At 38.2% G+C, this 20,162-nt stretch overlaps 1 protein-coding gene across 1 annotated transcript in view; it reads right to left on the bottom strand.

Moving 5' to 3' along the window:
• Dock3 (dedicator of cytokinesis 3) overlaps window positions 1-20,162 on the bottom strand; it is a 270,999-nt gene that overhangs the window by 140,142 nt on the left and 110,695 nt on the right. Inside the window, exon 10 of the mRNA XM_055629516.1 lies at window positions 5,899-5,980. Coding sequence (XP_055485491.1) covers window positions 5,899-5,980 — 82 coding nt within the window. The remainder of the gene's footprint in view (window positions 1-5,898; window positions 5,981-20,162) is intronic.

Below are 20,162 nucleotides of genomic sequence, written 5' to 3' on the forward strand. Positions count from 1 at the left end.
TAAAAAAAAGAAAACACCACTTACTTTTGTCATTGAACAATGAAAAATTGAGCTGGTGCTCAACTAGAAGTTTAACCCCTATTAACTAGTGTTCATGAAACTAGAAGGTATTTTACATAATACTATTGGAAAAAAAAATTAATCACCAATATCAATTAGGTAAAAAACCCATGACCCACAACAGCACCTTGCCTACAAGATATAAAAGTGGTATAACAGTGGCACAAATGTTAGGAATAACCAACTACTTTCTGGTTGGACTTAAGGCCTACTCCATGAGACAGCTTTCATACCTGACACTGCTCAATGGCCAACAACTGAGACTAGATAAGTCGTGGGCTCTAGGAGAAAACTGACTACTATTGTTCTCTTTTAAACACACACACACACACACACAAATAAAATGATTCCTAATGACAGACTCTTATACCCAGAGATAAGTGCCTTGCTCTACCTCATCAGTGAAATTTCTTCTTAAATCGGAACTAACACAGAGACCCACAATTGGACAATGTGCAAAGAATTGGACTCAGTCCTAAATGGAATGACTCCATCAAGTCCCTCTCCCTCAAGGCTCAGGAATTTATGGCAAAAAAAAAAAAAAGAGGAAAGATTGTAAGAAGCAGACATGATGGGTGACTCCAAGGAAACGTTACCTTCCAGACACAACAGAACTGACGTACATATGAACTCAGAAAGACTGACAGCACCTATAAGACCTGCACAGGTGCAACCACACAGAATCTCAAAAGAAGACATGGACATGAAGTTCCACATCTAACTAAAACACTATTTGCAATGAAACCCGGTCAAGAAGAGAAAGTCAGTTTTCTCCTAGTGAGTGTCACTGGGTTCATCAACCACACTCCAGGGCAGGCCCCTGGCCAACACAAAAGGGACTCTGTGTGCAAGTGCAGGGGGAATTTTTGTTTCAGTTTGTTTTGTCTTTTTTGTTTAATTTTATTTCTCTTTCTTTTTTTCTTTTTTTTGAGAGAGAGAAAGAACATGAGTTGGTGGGTAGGAAAGGTGGAAGAATCTTGGGACTATCTGGAAAAGGGTGAAATTTGCATGAAATTTTTTATTAAAATAAAAACTTAAAATATTTATATAGGACGTTGAGCATTTCCTTAAGTGTTTCTCTGCCATTCAATATTCCTCTATTGAGAATTCTCGGTTTAGCTCTGTACACCATTTTTTAATTGGATTACTTGATTTGTTGCTGTTTAACTTCTTGAGTTCTTTATATATACTGGATATTAGTTCTCTGTCAGATATAGGGTTGGTGAAGATCCTTTCCCAATCTGTAGGCAGTCATTTTGTTCTGACGACAGTGTCCTTTGCTTTACAGAAGCTTTTCAATTTCATGAGGTCCCGTTTATTGATCGCTGGGGGAACAAGTCAGGAGCCTGACACAGAGGACCTCTGAAAGGCTCTGCCCTGCAGACTATCAATGCAGATGCTGAGACTTATGGGCAACCTTTGGGCAGAGTGCAGGGAATCTTATGAAAGAAATGGGAAACAGTAAGATCTGGAGAGGACAGGAACTCCACAAGGAGAGCAACAGAACCAAAAAATCTGAGCACAGGGGTCTTTCCTGGGACTCATACTCCAACCAAGGACCATTCATGGAGATAACCTAAGACCCCTGCACAGATGTAGCCCATGGCAGTTCAGTATCCAAGTGGGTTCCATTGTAATAGGAACAGGGACTGTCTCTGACATGAACTGATTGGCCTGCTCTTTAATTACCTCTCCCTGAGGGGGAAGCAGCATTACCAGGCCAGAGAAGAAGACAATGCAGCCACTCGTGATGAGACCCAATTGACTAGGATCAGAAGGAAGGAAAAGAAGACCTCCCCTATCTTGGAGAGAGGCATGCATGCAGAGGGTGAAGGAAGGGAGGGATTGGGACAAGGAGGAGGGAGGGAACCACAGGGGGGACACAAAATGAATAAAGTGTAATTAATAAAAAATTAAAAAAAAGAAAGACAAGCAAAGAAAAATTTATATAGTAAAAACTTGAATACCATATTCCTTTGAAATTTTATTGATAGTATTCTTCTAGTTCTCATTTAGATCACTTACTAAATCAATATCAACAAAAGTTTCACAATGGAAATTTTATTTTCTTCACTTGTGTTTATTCTGTCATCATACAAAAACATTTTGTAATACAAGAAATAAATGTTCAGTGCGATAAAATGTAGCAAAAAATTAAAAGCTCATTAATGACTAATATGCTAAAACTTTATTCTGTACTAATTTTATTTTCATCTCACTGTCATCAAATCATTATTACACACTGCCCATATTTCCTGTAAATGAGATTAATTTGGCCTCAGTGAAACCTTGATAAAAGATTTGGGTCTAAATTAAGATATTTATTGTTATTATATATATACCAAGTTATAAAGCTGAAAATATTTTTCCTTTTTTCATTTATGGAGAAGAAAATACGTGTCATGGCATACATGTGGAGTCAGAGGGCACCTTGCATGAATTAGTTTTCTCCTTATACCATGTGGGAAGTAGGATCAAACTCAGGTCATCAGGTTTGGCAGCAAGTATGTTTATCCCTGACCCATCTTACTGGCCCTGAAAACAATTTTATTGGAAATGTAAAAGAGTTTCTTTTAAGTAAACAAATCTGATCCCAAATCAAGAAATTTTCAAGCTGACATATTACAAAAATCAGTCTGATGTATTCATATTTACAACATCTTGTAATGTAACACATTTGCTATTTTCTCATTTAGAGAATTATATCAGGAACTAAAACTTCCCTACATATTTCATATATACTGTCCCTCTACCTCTCTGTCTACTTACCTACCTACGACTGTCTCAGACCTTTCACGAGGCTAATCCACTTGAAGCACACTGTGGTCAGTGCCTGATGGGGCGACCCCTGTGTTTCACAAGACAGGTTTTCATGCTTTCCCTTTCACTGCTAGGAAAAATGCCTTCAGCTCTATTTCCCGCCCATCTTTCATTCTTTGGTTAGTTTCACATGCCTGTCTCTCTTTTAAGAAGGAAGGAAAAATGAGTGGTCATGATTTTGGATTAGCTTCTAAATGTAGAGTTACCATATATATTGATTTATATACTTTCATTGGACTAGAATTAAGGTGACACAAGCAAGCAAACTAAGGTATAGAATGTAGAGGCTCTCACTCTCGGGATCCTGTGTGTTGCTTGTCTTGCTTTAGTTCCAGCTCTGTTCTGCTAAATGACTCTGAACAAACAATAAAACCAGGGGGACAGGAAAAGGTAATACAGAAAAATGAAATTGAGGTTTTGGATTCTAAATGGTTACCATATATTGCCAAGTTTTGTTTTTTTTTTTAATAGTAACAGTAAAATAAGTTACAAAAACTTATTGAACATCATCTCTCTGTATCACAAAGATATGTTTTTACATGCAAGTTATCTTCTAATAGTGAATAGATTTGTTGGACTACATTTTGAACATTTTTCTAATTTAAAATTGGAATTTTAGGAGCCAGAGAGATGTCTCACAGTTAATAGCATTTGTTGTTCTTGCAGAGAATGGAGTTCAGTTCCCTGAACCTATATTGTGGCTCACAACCATATAGAACTCCAGTTCCAGGGGATCAAATGCCCTCTTCTGACCTCTACAGGTACCAGGCTTGCACATGGTACACACATATGTACCATGTGTGTGTGTGCGTGCGTGCGTGTGCATGCAAAACACATATAAACATAAAATAAATCTAAAAACGTTAAATAAAAATGGAATTTTAAATGGTATTTTCAAGGTAATACTGTATTTTGACACTTATTATGATACACAATAAATGATAGAAGTTAGAAACTGAAGTATATAGAAGGTCAGATACATTTTCAAAGGTAATAGTTTCATCTACATAACCTAAGTTAGTGCTAACCCACACTTCAAAATGCCTAACATCATTATCCACAATATTCAGTGGGTGGCCACACACCCAAGAGTATATAGTTAGCACAAATTGCACTCGACTTTTTTTTTTTTTTTAAATAAGGAATCAAAGTTGGGAAAGGATGAAATGGGTATGACTCTGGAGGAATTTAAGGAAGGGGATGAATATGATAAAAAACAACATGTATAGAATTTTCAAGGAATTAATAAAACATTGTTTAAAATTTTGTAAATACTCCTCCAATATTGCTTGGGAACTTTAAAAATCTAGGTCTGTACCACAAAGGGAATTCTAGAGCAGTATACTTAACAGCTTTGTGCCTTCCCATCGTGGCAGAAGAGGAGCACATCAAGAGTATTGTGCACATTTTTTACACAGGTGATGCTACAGCTCTGGGCTCATATAGATAATTAAAGTGCTAAATAAAAATTTTGACTTCCTGTAATTACATGCAAACAACTTCATAATTAAGTTCATTCTTCAAGAGACAAGGAACATTCATATGTAAGAATTGAACAACAGCTTACTTATACAGTTAGCTCTTACATCAGCAGGCATAAACAACTTCTCTTATTTTATGACAGAATATGAGAACTCAAGATCTAGAAAAGCCTCTAGAATGACTGACATTCACTTTCTGTTTTAGAAATAAGTCCCCAAAGAGACCTCAGTCAGGCACTCTCATTTTAAAAAGTTCTCAGCTAACATAAATCCCATTCACTACACTCTAGAGTCTTTCCTTCTTTCTTTATGATGCTAAAGAGAGTGCATTGTTCTTTCCAGGTTAGTCATTTTAAGTCCCTCAATGATTGACATGGGTTTGCTTTTCCAGTTTTTTCTTCATGTAAGGCTTCAATGCTGAGATCAGACATGGACAAAACATTATTTGAGCATAGCTAGGTTTGCAAATCCTCCTGTACATTTGCAGCAATTTTTTCTGTACGACAAGCACAGAGCGTTTTCAGTTAAAGCTACTCATGTGAATGCAGTTTCTAACTCTGTAGTACCATCATTTTACATTTTGAAAGATTAACTTGTAGTAAATGATTGGAAATCAAGAGAAGAAATCAGTCACACTTTAGATCTCCAGATAAATACTATTTTCCCTTAAAGGGCATCAAGTCAGCTTTAAAGTATCTTTCCACCTACCAGTCACAGGCCATAGGCAAGGCCAATAACACTGAGACTATCACACCTTCCTAAGCTCATGAGGTGTTTTGTTTTGTTTTTGCTAGAATCTTGCTAATGCTCCAGCCTATGCCTCCTGACTACCTAGTTATTAACAGATATACGCAAACTATGCTTAGCCAATAAGTATGATATATCCTAATTATTACAGAAATAGACAAAAGAATCTACAAGAGTAAAAGTGCTTTAAATTGTGACACACTGTTTTCTTCTTCAATAAATTAATTCAAATAAATAAAGGCGGACAGTTTTACTTAGCAAAAATAAATAAAAGTTGATTTGGAGAACACAAAAGACAGCATAGTGTTAGGAGACTTAGTTTTCGATAAGTATGTTTGCCAAGCATTCTGAAGTGATGGCTTCATGAGCAAAGACCATGAATAATAACATGTTATTTGGGAAAATCTAAAGTACAGATGAGAGTAGCGAAAGACCTGACATTTGAAATTTGAAAAAGGACTGGTTAGTTTACATGTATTTGCTAAAAGTTGCCTAAACTGTAGATCTGGTGGATGCCTTGGACATCAGAGATTTAATATGAAACTGCTTATAAAATCTATATTAGTAAAAGGTTCTTGATTTTTAAAATATAATTTCAATTAAAAGCCATTGCTATTTGAAGGTCTCTGCAAATATTTCATTAAAACTTGATGGAAACATAAATCAATTCCTCTTCTTACCAGGGGGGCTTGTGGGGATAAGAACAGATGTTTGTTTCCAGAGTAACTATATCCACACAACAAGCCCTTGGTTAGAGTTAACATAAAGGGGAAAGAGAATTTGCACATACTGTAAAAAGGGCACACATTCGGTCTATCTTCTCTGGGTTCCTTGGTCCACCATTCTTGTTCAGTCTCACCAGGAACCGTTCACTGAAATGTAGGAAAAAAAGAGACAGAAAAATATAACAAACTATACATTCTAGAACAGCTTAAAAAGGCATATACATAAAAATCTCTAAATGCTTATGAAACAGCTTATTATGATAAGCAAGGATAAAACCATGTTACTGGCAGAATATCTTATTTGTTGTGCCAAGCAACTTGTAATGGTTATTCTAAACCCATCATAGATGCTTATTTATTGGTTGTGGTTGTGTGTCTGGCCTCTCTTAAGTTGTGAGCTTCTTGACAGTAGCAATGAACTTACACTCCTCCATAAAGTTCCCCTCAAAGACGCTTGGGTCCAACTCTATACCTATTACTGTAGCGGATATAATACTTTTCAACATGAACACTCAGATCATTATGAAAATATGTATCATGCTAGAACTAAAAGAAGTTATATTATCCAGTTTACATTTTCCTATGTATGACTCTGGAGAATTATTTTAGGGCTTTAACTATTATATATGTTTTAAAAAACTTTAAGTCTTTATTAGTATTTTTCCTCTTTCTGCAATCAGCATTTAACAGATCCAGTAAATATTTTATTCTCAATTCATATAGAGTATTCCTGGAAGAAATTATGGAATAAAACACATCAGAAACAGTATTTGTGACATTTGAAGAAATAGTCTCTTGCTCTCTAATCTCCTTCCTACCTCTTTCTTCCGAGGCTCCTTACCAACTTTAACAGCAACACTGCGCCACACTGAAAACAAACTATGTGATTATAAGTAAATGCACTTTCTTTTTTGTGACTAGTTACACTCATTAAATGTATGTGATATTAGCAAAAGGCATTAAAATATTATACTTAGGATAATAAGATATATCCTGTCAACTTTGATTAGTTTTTCATATATTTATTTGTTCCCTAAGTAAAAAGTCATAAATTTCTATGAGGTTCTGATGCTCCAACATTATAGAGGGCAGCAAATTGTCTTTATCAATTTTTTATCTTTTGGAAGCTGCTAACATGCACTTCCTATTTACTCCAGTAACTAATTTTATTCCTTTTCAAGTCTCTGGTGGGGTTGAAGACCAAATCATTACAGTTCCACAATTAAGCTTACGTTGCTTAGAACTTAAGAAAATGCTTTCATTTCCTAATACCAACAAGGATAAAAGTTAACTTAGGTATAGAACTCTAAACTTGTCAAGATATGATAGCTAATCAGATACTTTCTCCTAAGTTGCCTAATGCACATGAACTAGACATTTTACATGTAAATCTTACCTAACATCTTTCATAACTTTTATAATTATTATTGTATTGGAAGAAAAGGAGCCCTTTCTTGGACTTAAAGGGGGAAATGTTGGTATAATGCTTGTGGAATACATACAGTTTACCCTCGTTCATTCAAATGCTGATTTCTCTGCCCCACTCTCTGGTTTTAATTCGGACATTGCACTGTGATGCTAAGCATCACCTGCCTCAAGTTTGTGTAAACACGCCACCATTTGTTCTCTGTAACTGTCAATTAAACAACCAGCCAGTGCTGTGCAATGGAGAGAAGAGGGTGGGACAACCTGGTCTGGAGGGGAAGAGATGGAAGCGAGTGGGAGCAAGGAGGAGAGCAGAGATGGCAGGACAGGAATTGGAACCATGAGGAGAGATGAACCAGACCCAAGATATGATTAAAAACAAGTATAATGGGTGAAATCCGAATGGTAGGAAACTATGTGGGCTTGGAAGTTTAGGATGGCGTAATCATTACCCAGCATTGTGCTCTAGGTTAACTAAATATAGCCTAGTCTCTGTGTGGTGATTTGGGTATACAGCTGGTTTAGGAATAATTGCTGATTAAGTAAAAGATAAATCAATAACAAATATTAATAACCCACAAGGTTCTATGTTTTAAATATGGGACTACAAATGTGAACAAGATATATACAAGATAATTTTCTTTCATCTTTGGACCTGGTAGGTAGGTATACATAACCAAATTTCAAAAGATTTAGGTCAGATACAAATTTGAGATTCTTTATCTGAAGGAGTAGATGAGAATAAAAAAGGAATACATATAGAATGATGTTGGAAGCATAGCATGGAGGTCCTTGCATCTACAAATCTCCAGAGACACCAGGAATGTTAATCACACAGAATTGTCTTTCTAATGGGAAAGATGAAAAACCTGTTCTTCTATTTAGAAAACTGAGAACAGAAAAGTGATTAACAGCCTGGTGATCTGCATTATCTGTTGGTCCAGGCCCCATCAAGCTCCCATGACCAGGACTGGAGGTAGTAGTTAGTAATCTAAATGACCATTATAGCCAGAGGCTCCCTCAAGCTCCCCCAAGCAGGACCAGAAGTGGCTAACAGCCCCAAGAGCATAGACCTCTACACTATCTGTACTATAGAGTCTGGACCATACCCTTAGGCCCTTAAGCTAGTAATAAGGACTACAAGATGGGCTCTAACACAATGATTTGAGTTTCAATATAATTAAGCTTCCTTGTGCACCAGGGATTGTATTACACCAGGATTTTTTTTTTCAAATTATACTGGGCTTAAATACATTGTGAATAAACTGCCTGTTATTAAGAATCCGTGAAGTCTGATCCAAGTTGACAAAAATCAATCTACACCAGATTTTCACTCATTTCTTTGCAGGATTCGCTTCCCTGCCTGGATACCTGCAGGGACCACCTCAGAATAAGAAGAAAAACAAAACAAACACACAAAAGAAAAAGCAGGCTTTGATCAGAATTGTAAAGGTCGGAGATTTAAAAAAAAAATAGGCAAAAGAAGAACTAACAACAAAGATTTATAGGGACAAACATCACCACAGAAGAAAAATAAGGACAATGGGATGCTGGTTCAGTCAAGACCAAAGAGAATCACCTGAGCTAAGGAAAAAGCTGTGTACCAGAAATTAGAACAGTGTGATGATTCTGGGGTGAGCTGTGTCAGTGGAACAGTAAAGAACGTCTCTGTGAGAAGAGTGAGGCAGTTCAAACAGCAAAACTATAGCTCTCTGAAAACCATGGCTGTGAAGCAGAAGTGATGTCCTTTTAGTTAACAGTCACATGGAGCTGAGGAAGGTCTTTGTTAAATGAGCAGATGAGCCACATGGATACAGTCAAATGACTTATTTTGCTAACTTTATAAAGTTATCAAGGTAATTCAAAGAGGTATGTACGGGGCTGGACACGTGTCTCAGTGGTTATGGGCACCCACTGCTCTTCCAAAGGACCTGCATCTGGTCCCTAGCTCTCATGCCGAGTGGCCCACAACTACCTAGAACATTAGTTCCAGGGGACTTAACATCCTCTCCCCACTGCTAATGGTACACACGTGGCACATACACACAGATGCATACATCTACACAATAAATAAACTTTCAGAGAGAAGCACAGTTCTTTAACAAATAGTACTGAAGAATCCATATTAAAAATGAACCTTGATCCTTATCTACAGTTAACTTAAATGGATCACATACTTAAACGTAACAGGCCAAATTATATAACAAATTAAATAACAAACAGGCCAAATTAAATAACAAACAAACAAAAATCAAAAAAGACAAAATACAGGATGAAAAATAAATAGCCCTCTATCTTGCTTAAATCTGTGTTTTTATACTCAATATAAAACTCAATATACCACTTTGTAGCCTGGGAAATTAAGAAGATATCATAAGTCACAAAATGATAAAATAATCTTTATCCTTTTTGAAACAGGATACTAAGAAAATAAAAGGATGAGGTACTGTCTGTGAGAAAATGTTTAGCAAACACTCATCTAAGGAAAAAAAAACTGTATTGAGATATATAAAGAATTCAATTCAATAATATGGAAAAATTTATTTAAAAATGAAAAAAGGAGCTGGGGAGATGATTCAATGGTTAAAGTGACTGCCATGCAAACAAGAAGACCTAAATTTAACTCCACAGAATCCACATAAATGTGCCTCTCCTGTAATTTCAGCTTTGGAAGGCAGAAGGCAGAAACAGAATCTTTAGAGCAACATGGCTAACTAGACTCTGGTAGGCTCTACATTTAACTGAGACAGACTGTCTCAGACAAAGAGAGAGCAATCAAGTAAGATTCCCAACCAATACCAACCTCAGGCCTCCACATGCATATACGTGCATCTTCACATACAACCGTACCCACAGACATACACATAGATATTGCACACACATACAGATGAAAAAGATAAAAAACATGGAAATAAGATTTGAATAGATCCTTCACCAACGAATGCACAGGGATGGAAAATAAGTTAGAAAAAATATCATTTTAAGTTGAATCTACTTGCCAGTAACTGCTTACATTCTTCAGAGGTTTAAAAGTAATTATGGTCAAGAGAGTCGAATTTATTCATGAGATTTTTTTTTTCTTAAAACAGCAATTTAATATATATTCCTGGCTGGGATATAACTTGCTATGTAGACTAGCATGATTGAACTCACGGACATTCATTTGCCTCTGCCTCCAGAGTGTTAGGATTAAAGATATGTACTCTTGCACTTGCCCCTATATAAATATTTTATCAACACCAATATATTTACATGATTTACAGGTCAGTCTTTCCCTTAAACAACAGGTAAAAAAACTCTCTAATTTACTATTTGATCTCTTTGAAGAATAAAGAGAGATGATTAATATTCTTTCCTTTTTTTTTGTTTTGTTGAGATAGGGTTGTGTTATTATTTCTGGATGGCTTGTAACTTGCTATGCACATTGGGCTGGCGTCAAATTTGTGGTGCTCCTCTTGCCTCTGTCTGCCGAGTGCTCAAACTACCGGTGTGTACGGTACTCCTGTGTTCCCAATTTTCCTCTTTAGTGAGCTGTATTACAAGAGAACTCTACATTTAGTTGTCTTTCTAATGATGAACTATGGATGGACACTATTTAAAATTACATTAATTCCATAATCTGAATCTGTGACAAGTCTAATATATCTTTATTTTAAGAGCACTTGCTTTTGTAAACATTTCTAATCCCTGGATGGTACTGCATTTCATACACTTTACTGCTGGCAGTTCATAGGTCCCTATAGCAAATGCTTGGTGAATGAGGTACAGTGAGCCAGGGGCAAAATCTCTCGTCCTAGGGGCAGTCGTTTCTAAAAACAGATTTAAAAAAAAAAATAAATGCAGTTTCCTCAAATAAAATCAGTTTAATTCTCCCAACTCTTTCAGTTTAATTTTTGTGTTTCTCCTCTGGTCCTCCCTGGAGATGGATGCCTCCACTTAGCATCTCTCTCATGATAACTGGCCAGGTGCTTGAAAACTGGCAAGTAGCCCCAAGGATGTACTACATTGTATATCCTAACAGTGTAGGGAATCTAACACGCCCTCATAGATTCATTTTCTAATTGAGATCACTTAGCTTTATTTTTCAAGTTCCTTAAGTTTTCCCACTTCACATTAAAGTAGACAGAGCAAACACGCCCAAAAGGGTTTGTTTCATAAAAGCAAACTAGAGTCCAATGTTTTGGTTTCCAGATTTACTTTTATTTTCTGCTTTCCTCTTCAACAAAATCTTACTGTTCAACAACACATGAAAAATTAAAGAGCAGAGTTACTTTGGCGGTATCAAAACACTTCTATAGCTACTAACACAAGGCCTCTCTCAGTTTTCCCTGCCCTTGCCCTTTCACTTTTCAACAAATCTTCATTGACTTTATCATGTTTTTAGAGCTTGGGATCAGCGTATCATTTTCCAGGTAGAGCTAAATGAGTCTGCTTGACCCTCTTCTCCACATACCCTCCAAACCCAGCCAAATCTAGCCTGGAGTCAACATCCAGCACCCTGGCTTTGTCAGGCCACCCCTGCCTGCTCAGTATCTTACCTCTAGGATTCCACCAGGACCCACCCTACCTGCCACTGACCCACAGGTTCCTGCTGCACTTCATCCAACGTATTCACCCACCCAGATCACCCACATCCTTTTTCAGGGTACAGTCCCTCCCGACCAGCCAGATCTAAACTGGGACCCCATATCTACTGCTGAGGCCTACTCTGGCCATTCCTGCCTAAACAACACTAATTTCTAGGCTTCCTCCAGGACCCACCCTGCCTACCTCCCAACCCAAAGGTGTACTAACTCCACAACCTCCCATCCCACATTCAACCTCTTCACCCATTCCAGATCTACTCCCACACTCCAGGCTTGGACTAGGAGGCTCATCCTGTATAAGAGTTCAGTTCTACCTGTCATACTGACTTCTTCTGACTTCATTTTACTCAAGCTATTCCTAGGCCCAATCTGCCCGCACATCTTCTTTCTTGCCCCAAACTGCCCTGTCTATATCATACTTAGAACAAAAGAAGTCCACGTGCTCAGATCTCATTGCAAATATATAAACAGCATAAAAGATCAAACCAGTATCTTCTCTCCAGAACCTAACAATCCTGTAGAAATGTTTGCCAATACATTCCCAAATTCCTTCTATGAAGCCAGTGTCACTCTAATACCAAAAACCAGATAAAAATACAACTTTATTCTTGAAAGAGATCAAATAGTAAATTAGAGTTTTTTTACCTGTTGTTTAAGGGAAAGACTGACCTGTAAATCATGTAAATATATTGGTGTTGATAAAATATTTATATAGGGGCAAGTGCAAGAGTACATATCTTTAATCCTAACACTCTGGAGGCAGAGGCAAATGAATGTCTGTGAGTTCAAACATCCTAGTGTACATAGCAAGTTATATCCCAGCCAGGAATATATATTAAATTGCTGTTTTAAGAAAAAAAAAAATCTCATGAATAAATTCGACTCTCTTGACCATAATTACTTTTAAACCTCTGAAGAATGTAAGCAGTTACTGGCAAGTAGATTCAACTTAAATGATATTTTTTCTAACTTATTTTCCATCCCTGTGCATTCGTTGGTGAAGGATCTACTCAACCTTGTATTTTTATCTGTTTTTTTGGTATTAGAGTGACACTGGCTTCATAGAAGGAATTTGGGAATGCCTACTAAAATATGTACACCTAAAGAAACTAATCAGAGGGAGGACTCTTGCTAAAATGCTCAATTCCTATCCAGAAAGGCAAAGAGGATGGACATCAGAAGAAGGAGAAAAGAGGGAACAAGTCAGGAGCCTGACACAGAGGACCTCTGAAAGGCTCTGCCCTGCAGACTATCAATGCAGATGCTGAGACTTATTGGGCAACCTTTGGGCAGAGTGCAGGGAATCTTATGAAAGAAATGGGAAACAGTAAGATCTGGAGAGGACAGGAACCACACAAGGAGAGCAACAGAACCAAAAAATCTGAGCACAGGGGTCTTTCCTGAGACTGATACTCCAACCAAGGACCATGCATGGAGATAACCTAAGACCCCTGCACAGATGTAGCCCATGGCAGTTCAGTATCCAAGTGGGTTCCATTGTAATAAGAACAGGGACTGTCTCTGACATGAACTGATTGTCCTGCTCTTTAATTACCTCCCCCTGAGGAAGAAGCAGCATTACCAGGCCAGAGAAGAAGATAATGCAGCCACTCCTGATGAGACCTAATTGACTAGGATCAGAAGGAAGGAAAAGAAGTCCTCCCCCATCAGTGGACTTGGGAGGGGCATGCATGCAGATGGTGGAGTAAGGGAGGGATTGGGACAGGAGGAGGGTGGGAACCACAGGGGAGATACAAAGTGAATAAAATGTAATTAATAAAGAAAAAACAAACAAAAAAATAAAAAGAAAAAATACAACAAAAGAAAACTATAGGCCAGTATCTCTGATGCACTTGCAATTAGAATACAACTTGCAAACAGAATATAGACATATATAAAAAAATTATCTACCATGGTCAAGTTGGCTTTATCCCTGAAATGCAAGGATGGTTCAAGTCAATAAATGTAATTAACCATATAAATGAACTTAAAGACAAAAATCCTATGATCATCTCAATGGAGGCAGAAAAATCCATGTGTTTACAATAAAAGTCCTAGAAAATGTAGATATAGAGAGAACATACTTCAACATAATAAATGCTATATATATCTATAGACAACCTCATCCAGAAACAGAAGAAAAAAAAAAAAACCTATCTAAAAATTTATATGGAACCACAAAAGACCCCAGACAGCCAAAACAATCCTGAGGTTAAAAAAATTAAAACAATGCTGGAGTTCTCTAAAGCCAGGAGTGGGGAGGGGAGACTAAGAAATATATCAAGAAGTGTTCATTATATCCAGCAATTAAGAAAATGCAAATCAAAACAACTTTGTGATTTCATCTTACCCCAGTCAGATTAAAAAAGAACAAACAAAACTAGGAGGCGTGTGGGGGAAAGGGAACCCTCTATCACTGTTGGTGGGGCTGCAACTTGATACAGCCACTCTGGAAATCAGTGTGGAGAATTTTCAAACAGCTAAAAAGAAATCTACCTTATGACTGACTTAGCTACTCCACTCCTTGGTATATGCCCGAAGGGACTCCACATTCTACTCTACAGATACTTGTTCAGCCATGTTCATGGTTGTTCTATTCACAGTAGCTATGAAACGGAAAAGGAAACAACCTAGACGTCCTTCAACTGACAACTAGTTAACAAAAATGTACACATACACTATGCGATTCTATTTAGTGGTAAAGAAAAATGAAATCAGAAATTTTGCAGGTAAATAGCTGGAACTAGAAAAGATCACATTGTGTGAAGTAATTCAGTCCCAGAAAGACAGCAGAGGCTTCTAGCCAATCTTCAGATGTGAGTACATATCCTGGAATAAGTACAGAAATCAGGAAAATAAAAAAGGGACTATTCTTGGGTAGTTGAGTCAAGGAGAAATAGAGAGAGGACAGTAGTATACAAGATCTGACTGTGGAAAAAGAAAGGGGAGGGCTCTAATTAGGGAGAGGGAGGGAGATAAATACAGAAGAAGGAGTGATGAGGGTAAAAATAACAGTAAGAATATTTTTAAAAGTTGTAAAGAATAATACTATTAACTATCTACCTAAAATAAACACTGAAATACATGTCTGTGTGTAAGTTTATATATTTACATATAAATTATAGTTTAAATAAAACTTTCTCATTTGGGCTAACAATGGCCCTTTCAAGGTCCAAAGATCATGTAACGAAATCCACAAGACCAGAAATGAAAAGCCTTCCTTTGAGTTGTTGGTCAGGGTTGTTCAAGACACATTTTACTATTGCTATAAACACGACAGACTATTGCTGTTACTCTTTATTGTTTCCCCAGAGGTGGAAGGTAAGTCCCTATTGCTGAAGACAGGATACACAGAGCCCACGTAACCCCAGTTTGGAGCTGAACTGACTACCTTGTCCCTGAGAACTAGCTTTTATGGTACCAGAAGCTATGCAAGCTTCCAAAGGAGAGAACTAACCAACAGTCCCACACATCTATGATGTCGATGAATCAGCATGGCACAGTAACCTTAAGGGCACAGTAGTGGCATGCATACTTTTTCCCTCCAATATAATACTGGCATGCATACTTTGGTGGTAACTAACAGCTTCTAATCAGATTTAAGACCTGCTTAACAAGAGGGAAATCAGGCCTGGACTGGAAAGCTAGCCAAGCACCCATGCTACTGAAGCATGATCTTGAAGAAGAACCTACAACTACCACTTTACTAAACAAACATAATCCCTAACTACACTTTAAATATTGTACTTACACCTACAGATAAGTGTATTCCTCATCTCTCACAAGAAAGTCTCTCTTTGCAACGGACAGAGGCTATTACAGAAGACCATTACCAATCAAAATGCCAGGTTGTAAAGCCCAGACCATGAATACATCTGCAAAACAATATCCACACTTAAGTCTTAGGGAACACTGCAGAAAGAACTGAACAGGGAGCCAGAAGATCAGGGAATCTGCTGTGAGGTTGTCTCCTAGGCATGTTAGAGCTACACCCATAAAGTCTCACTATCATGACTGACTAAACATGAGCTGAACAAGGACAAAAACAAAAATGTTAAAGTGGGCAAAGAAAAGACACAAGGTCCCAACCCTATACAAAGAACTACAGACAACTAAAGAATCCTGAGGATGGGAGAAAAAGTCTTCTCCTGGGAAGAACGCAGCAGTGGGTTAGGCCATACCAACGGTCAGCCCTGGAAACATATATACAAGTAACATACAGACTGAGCAGGCTGTGTTTAGGAAAATTTGTGTGTTTTGTGAACATATACCAATTTTTAAAAAGCCATGAATTTGAAAGAGAAAAAGGAGGGATATATGAGGTGTTCTGGAGAACGGAAAGGAAGAAATGATATAATTATAAAATCTCAAAAAATAAAATCAGTTTAAAAAATTGCTACACAGAGTGAAGGGACTTTGGCCAGCCCAGCCTGTCAGACATGCTCTGGCAGGCCTTGCCCTTCTCCCCCATACCCTCTGCCTTGCTAAAAACTGTTACAGGACACTTCTAAAGCCAGCCACCAAAGACTATTCCCTTATTTGGCTACCTCCTCCTGAGGCTGACTACAAGGGTCCAACTATCAAAGTGTGGAAGTCTAGCTCTAAAAAGCCCTCTTTGGCTCACATAACTAACATGTCCAATTAAAATGAAATACCTCATCCTAACACAGGTTTCTTTTCCTTTATTTTTATAAACAGCTGTTTGCCTATGGGTCCCATCTGTTTCCTATCCATCCAGAGGCAGTCCTTTGTCCTCTGGGACAAATACCCCCTCCCCTCTTGTTCCCTTCTCCTCCCTTGTCCTCTCTCTCCTGTATTTGTCTATTATTCTCTGTTCTCTGTCCTGCTGGGGCAAATAAATTTCCTTTGTACTAAGAACTTTGTCTTGGAGGTCCTGAGACAGTACTTTTCCTTCCACACAGAAAGGGGTAGATCAACTACGAAGGAGAATATAGGCAGCCACAAAGAGGTATTGAAACAGGTTCTGGAAATGTGGCTAGCTTTTTACTACTTGGCAAGTAGTAAAAAAGAAAAGGTTTTGCAGAAAAGAGAGTCAAGAGACTCTGAAGTATGATGTAGCTTGTGCCATGAGGATGCTCAGAGCATGAGTTAAAAAGGCACTGGGAAGCTGGGGGTAATCAAGGGTGTTGTACAGTATTGTGAAATCATATATGAGGGTTCTTCAAACTTGCTTGGTAATTAAAAATAATTAGGTCTTAGATCAGTCTTGAAAGTTCATCCTTGAAAACGCAGCAAGACTACAAGTGTTTAGAATGGTGGTATAGGCAACATGGAAGCCAGGTTAGTGATGCTGGACACCATAAGAGTCCCAACAAGCTATTGTATAGTTTTAGTACTAAAGAGGTGAACAGATTTGAGATACACTTAAGAAGACTGAGTTGACCAGATTTAGCAGTTGACTGATGTGGTAGAGCCAACCAGACATGATATAGGGAAGACAGAAAATTCAAGTGTACATGTTGAATTTGAGATATCGACATGTAGGTGGACAGAAACTCCAAGTGTGAAGTTCAGAAAAAAAAAAAAAAAAGTAGAAGAAACTCTGGTACTGATCACCTCGCTGTAGCAACAGGAACAGCAACCACTTAATGAGTATCCTTTTCTTGCCTAATATAATTTAATCTGTACAACAGGTAGGTCACCTCTGAAGAAGCTAAATGGTCAAATAGGCAAGGTTTCTGGTTTGAGATGAAAAAAGTACAATTGGTCATGTTAACATTTAAATCTGGATCTGCCTCACTTAAAAGCCCATTATCTTATCTATTCATTTCACTTTAAGAAATATTAGAAAACGTGCTGGTGGGGTAGGTGGGAGCTATGTAGCAGTTTCTTCCAAGACTGAAATATTCTATCCTGCAGTGAAGCTCTTTGGGACAGGAAGTCAGTAAACAATTCAAAATATCTTGAAGTCTTTGAAACTGACAAGATTACCACCTCCTCCCTTCCCAAGAACTTTGTGATAGTTAATATGGATTGTTAAGGGCTGAAGAGATGACTCAATGGTTAAGAGCTCTTGCTGTTCTTGCAAGAGAATCCAGGTTCAGTCCCCAGCAACAACACGGTGGATCAAGCCCCCCCTGTAACTTCAGTTCCAGGAAATATGGCATCCTCTTTTGGCTTCCATAGGCACCAGAGATCCATGTGCATGCACGTATATCTATGCACACACAGGGTTTAGAAATATTAACCACTTGTCAACGACAAGATTTATAAGCATTTGTGTCACAAATTCTGGGAGTGTCTATGAGTTTCTAAACTGAATTAATTGAGGTGGGAAGAGCCACTCTAAATATGAGCTGCAGGGGTCTAAGGATTGGGGTCCTAGCACAAATAAAAAGGAGAAAGTGAGCTGAATACAATCGTTCCTCTCTCTCTCCCTCTCTCTCCTTCCTTCCCACAGATACCAGGTGACAGGTTGTCTCATACTCAATTTGTTATGCTTACCTCACCATGATGGATTGCATCTTCAAACTGTGAGCTAAAATAAGCCCTTCCTTCCTTAATTGTTTTTGTCAGGTACTGTTGAATAGCAGCTAGAAAAGTAACACATCCATTCTTAACTTAAGAGACTCACAGCCAAACATTGGACAATGTGTAGGGAGTCTTCTGGAAAACTGAAAGATAAAAGTACCTGGAGGTGATAGGAGTTCCACAAGAAGACCAACAGAGCCAACTAACCAGGGCCCAGAGGGGCTTGCTGAGGCCGAAGCATCAACCAAGGACCATGCATGGACTGGACCTAGGCCCCCTACAAAGATGTAGCAGATGGGCGGCTTAGGCTTCAAGTAAGAAAAGCAGGGACTGTATCTGACAGGGACTCTCTTGCCAGCTTTTTGATCACTTCCTCTAATGGGCTACCTTGCCTCAGTGGGTGAGGATAAGCTTAGTCCTGATGCGACTTGATATACTAGGGTGGGTTGCTGGGGGACTCCCCTTTTCTGAGGAGAAGGGAAGAGGGAATGGGGGAAAAGGGTGGGAGGAAGGGACTGGGAGGAGAGAAGGGAAGGGGCTATGATCGGGATGTAAAGTGAATATATAAATTAAAAAGAAAGACTTAATATGGATCCCAAAAAATTGCAAATAGTGGCTTCCAGGATAAGATCTTAGATAATAAGCATCTCTGTGTAACTCTGAATAAAAAGAATTATCATACTAAAGAGAAATTATCATACATATCAGAAAATGTAAGAGGTGATAAAGCAGCTGAAGTAAGCAGAAACAAACAGGTTATGAAGAAAAGCAGGAAACATCTCATAGCTAAAATTCCATTTCCCTAGGGAATGGGGAGATAGCAGAGTTGAAGTTAAGAATATGAGATGAATTAGTAGTGGAATTACTAATGGGAGGGTCCATCCAGCAGCAGATTGAGACAGATGCTGGGACTTACAGTCAAGCATCGGGTGGAGCTCTGGGGTTCCTGTGGAAGTGTTGGGGGTAAGATGGAAGAACCTGGAGGGGACAGGAACCTCACAAGAAGACCAACAGAGACAACTAATCCTGTCCCATGGTGGCTGAGACATCAACTAAGGAGCATGCGTAGTCTGGACGTAGGCCCCCTGCACACGTCTTTAAGGTGCTAGGATTACAGGCTATGCCGTGCCTAGCTTATACCAGTAGCCTTAACCTTTTCTGTGCATTAATTTCAGTTCCCAGTTCCCAATAGCTGGGCCATTACCTGGGCCAGTTAAATCACAAGAACGTACATAAGTCCAATGTCTAAGATTAAGAACATCTGAAATAAGTCTGCCTGCTGAATTTTTAGTTAAGCTGCTCCATCTAGAAGGTAGTTATAGAATACTGGATGTAACTTGCGAGTAACATAGATATAACATTTATTTTCAAATATTTACTTTTAAAATGGAAAATGCAAAAATAATGTGTTACATTTTTATACCCTAAGAAGTTAATACCTACTTAGCAATACCCAAGTAAATGGCATCAGTTGCAGGTTTCCTTGGGCACTGACATATGGAAGACCTCAGCTATACACTGGTAATGGAAGACAGATCCTCCTAGAAGGTGTACAATCACCGGAACTGTTAGGATCTTCAAACATTGATAGTCATGCACAAATGCTAATCCACAGGCCCCGGGGCTGCTCACCCTTCCCCCTGCAAACATACGCAACAGCATGAACCGTAAATCAGACTGACCCCTGTCACTGAACACTCAGATACTATTACATCTCAAATCACTGGGCCCACACAGATGCTTCCATTACTAGCCTAACAGAGCTCTCATTTTTTGTGCTTTTTTTTTCAACTTTATTCTCTTTACTTTCTTTAAAAATTTTTATT

The sequence above is a fragment of the Psammomys obesus genome, unplaced genomic scaffold, assembly GCF_907164565.1.
Source record: "Psammomys obesus unplaced genomic scaffold, mPsaObe1.curated_primary_1811, whole genome shotgun sequence".
NCBI classification, from domain to species: Eukaryota; Metazoa; Chordata; class Mammalia; order Rodentia; family Muridae; genus Psammomys; species Psammomys obesus.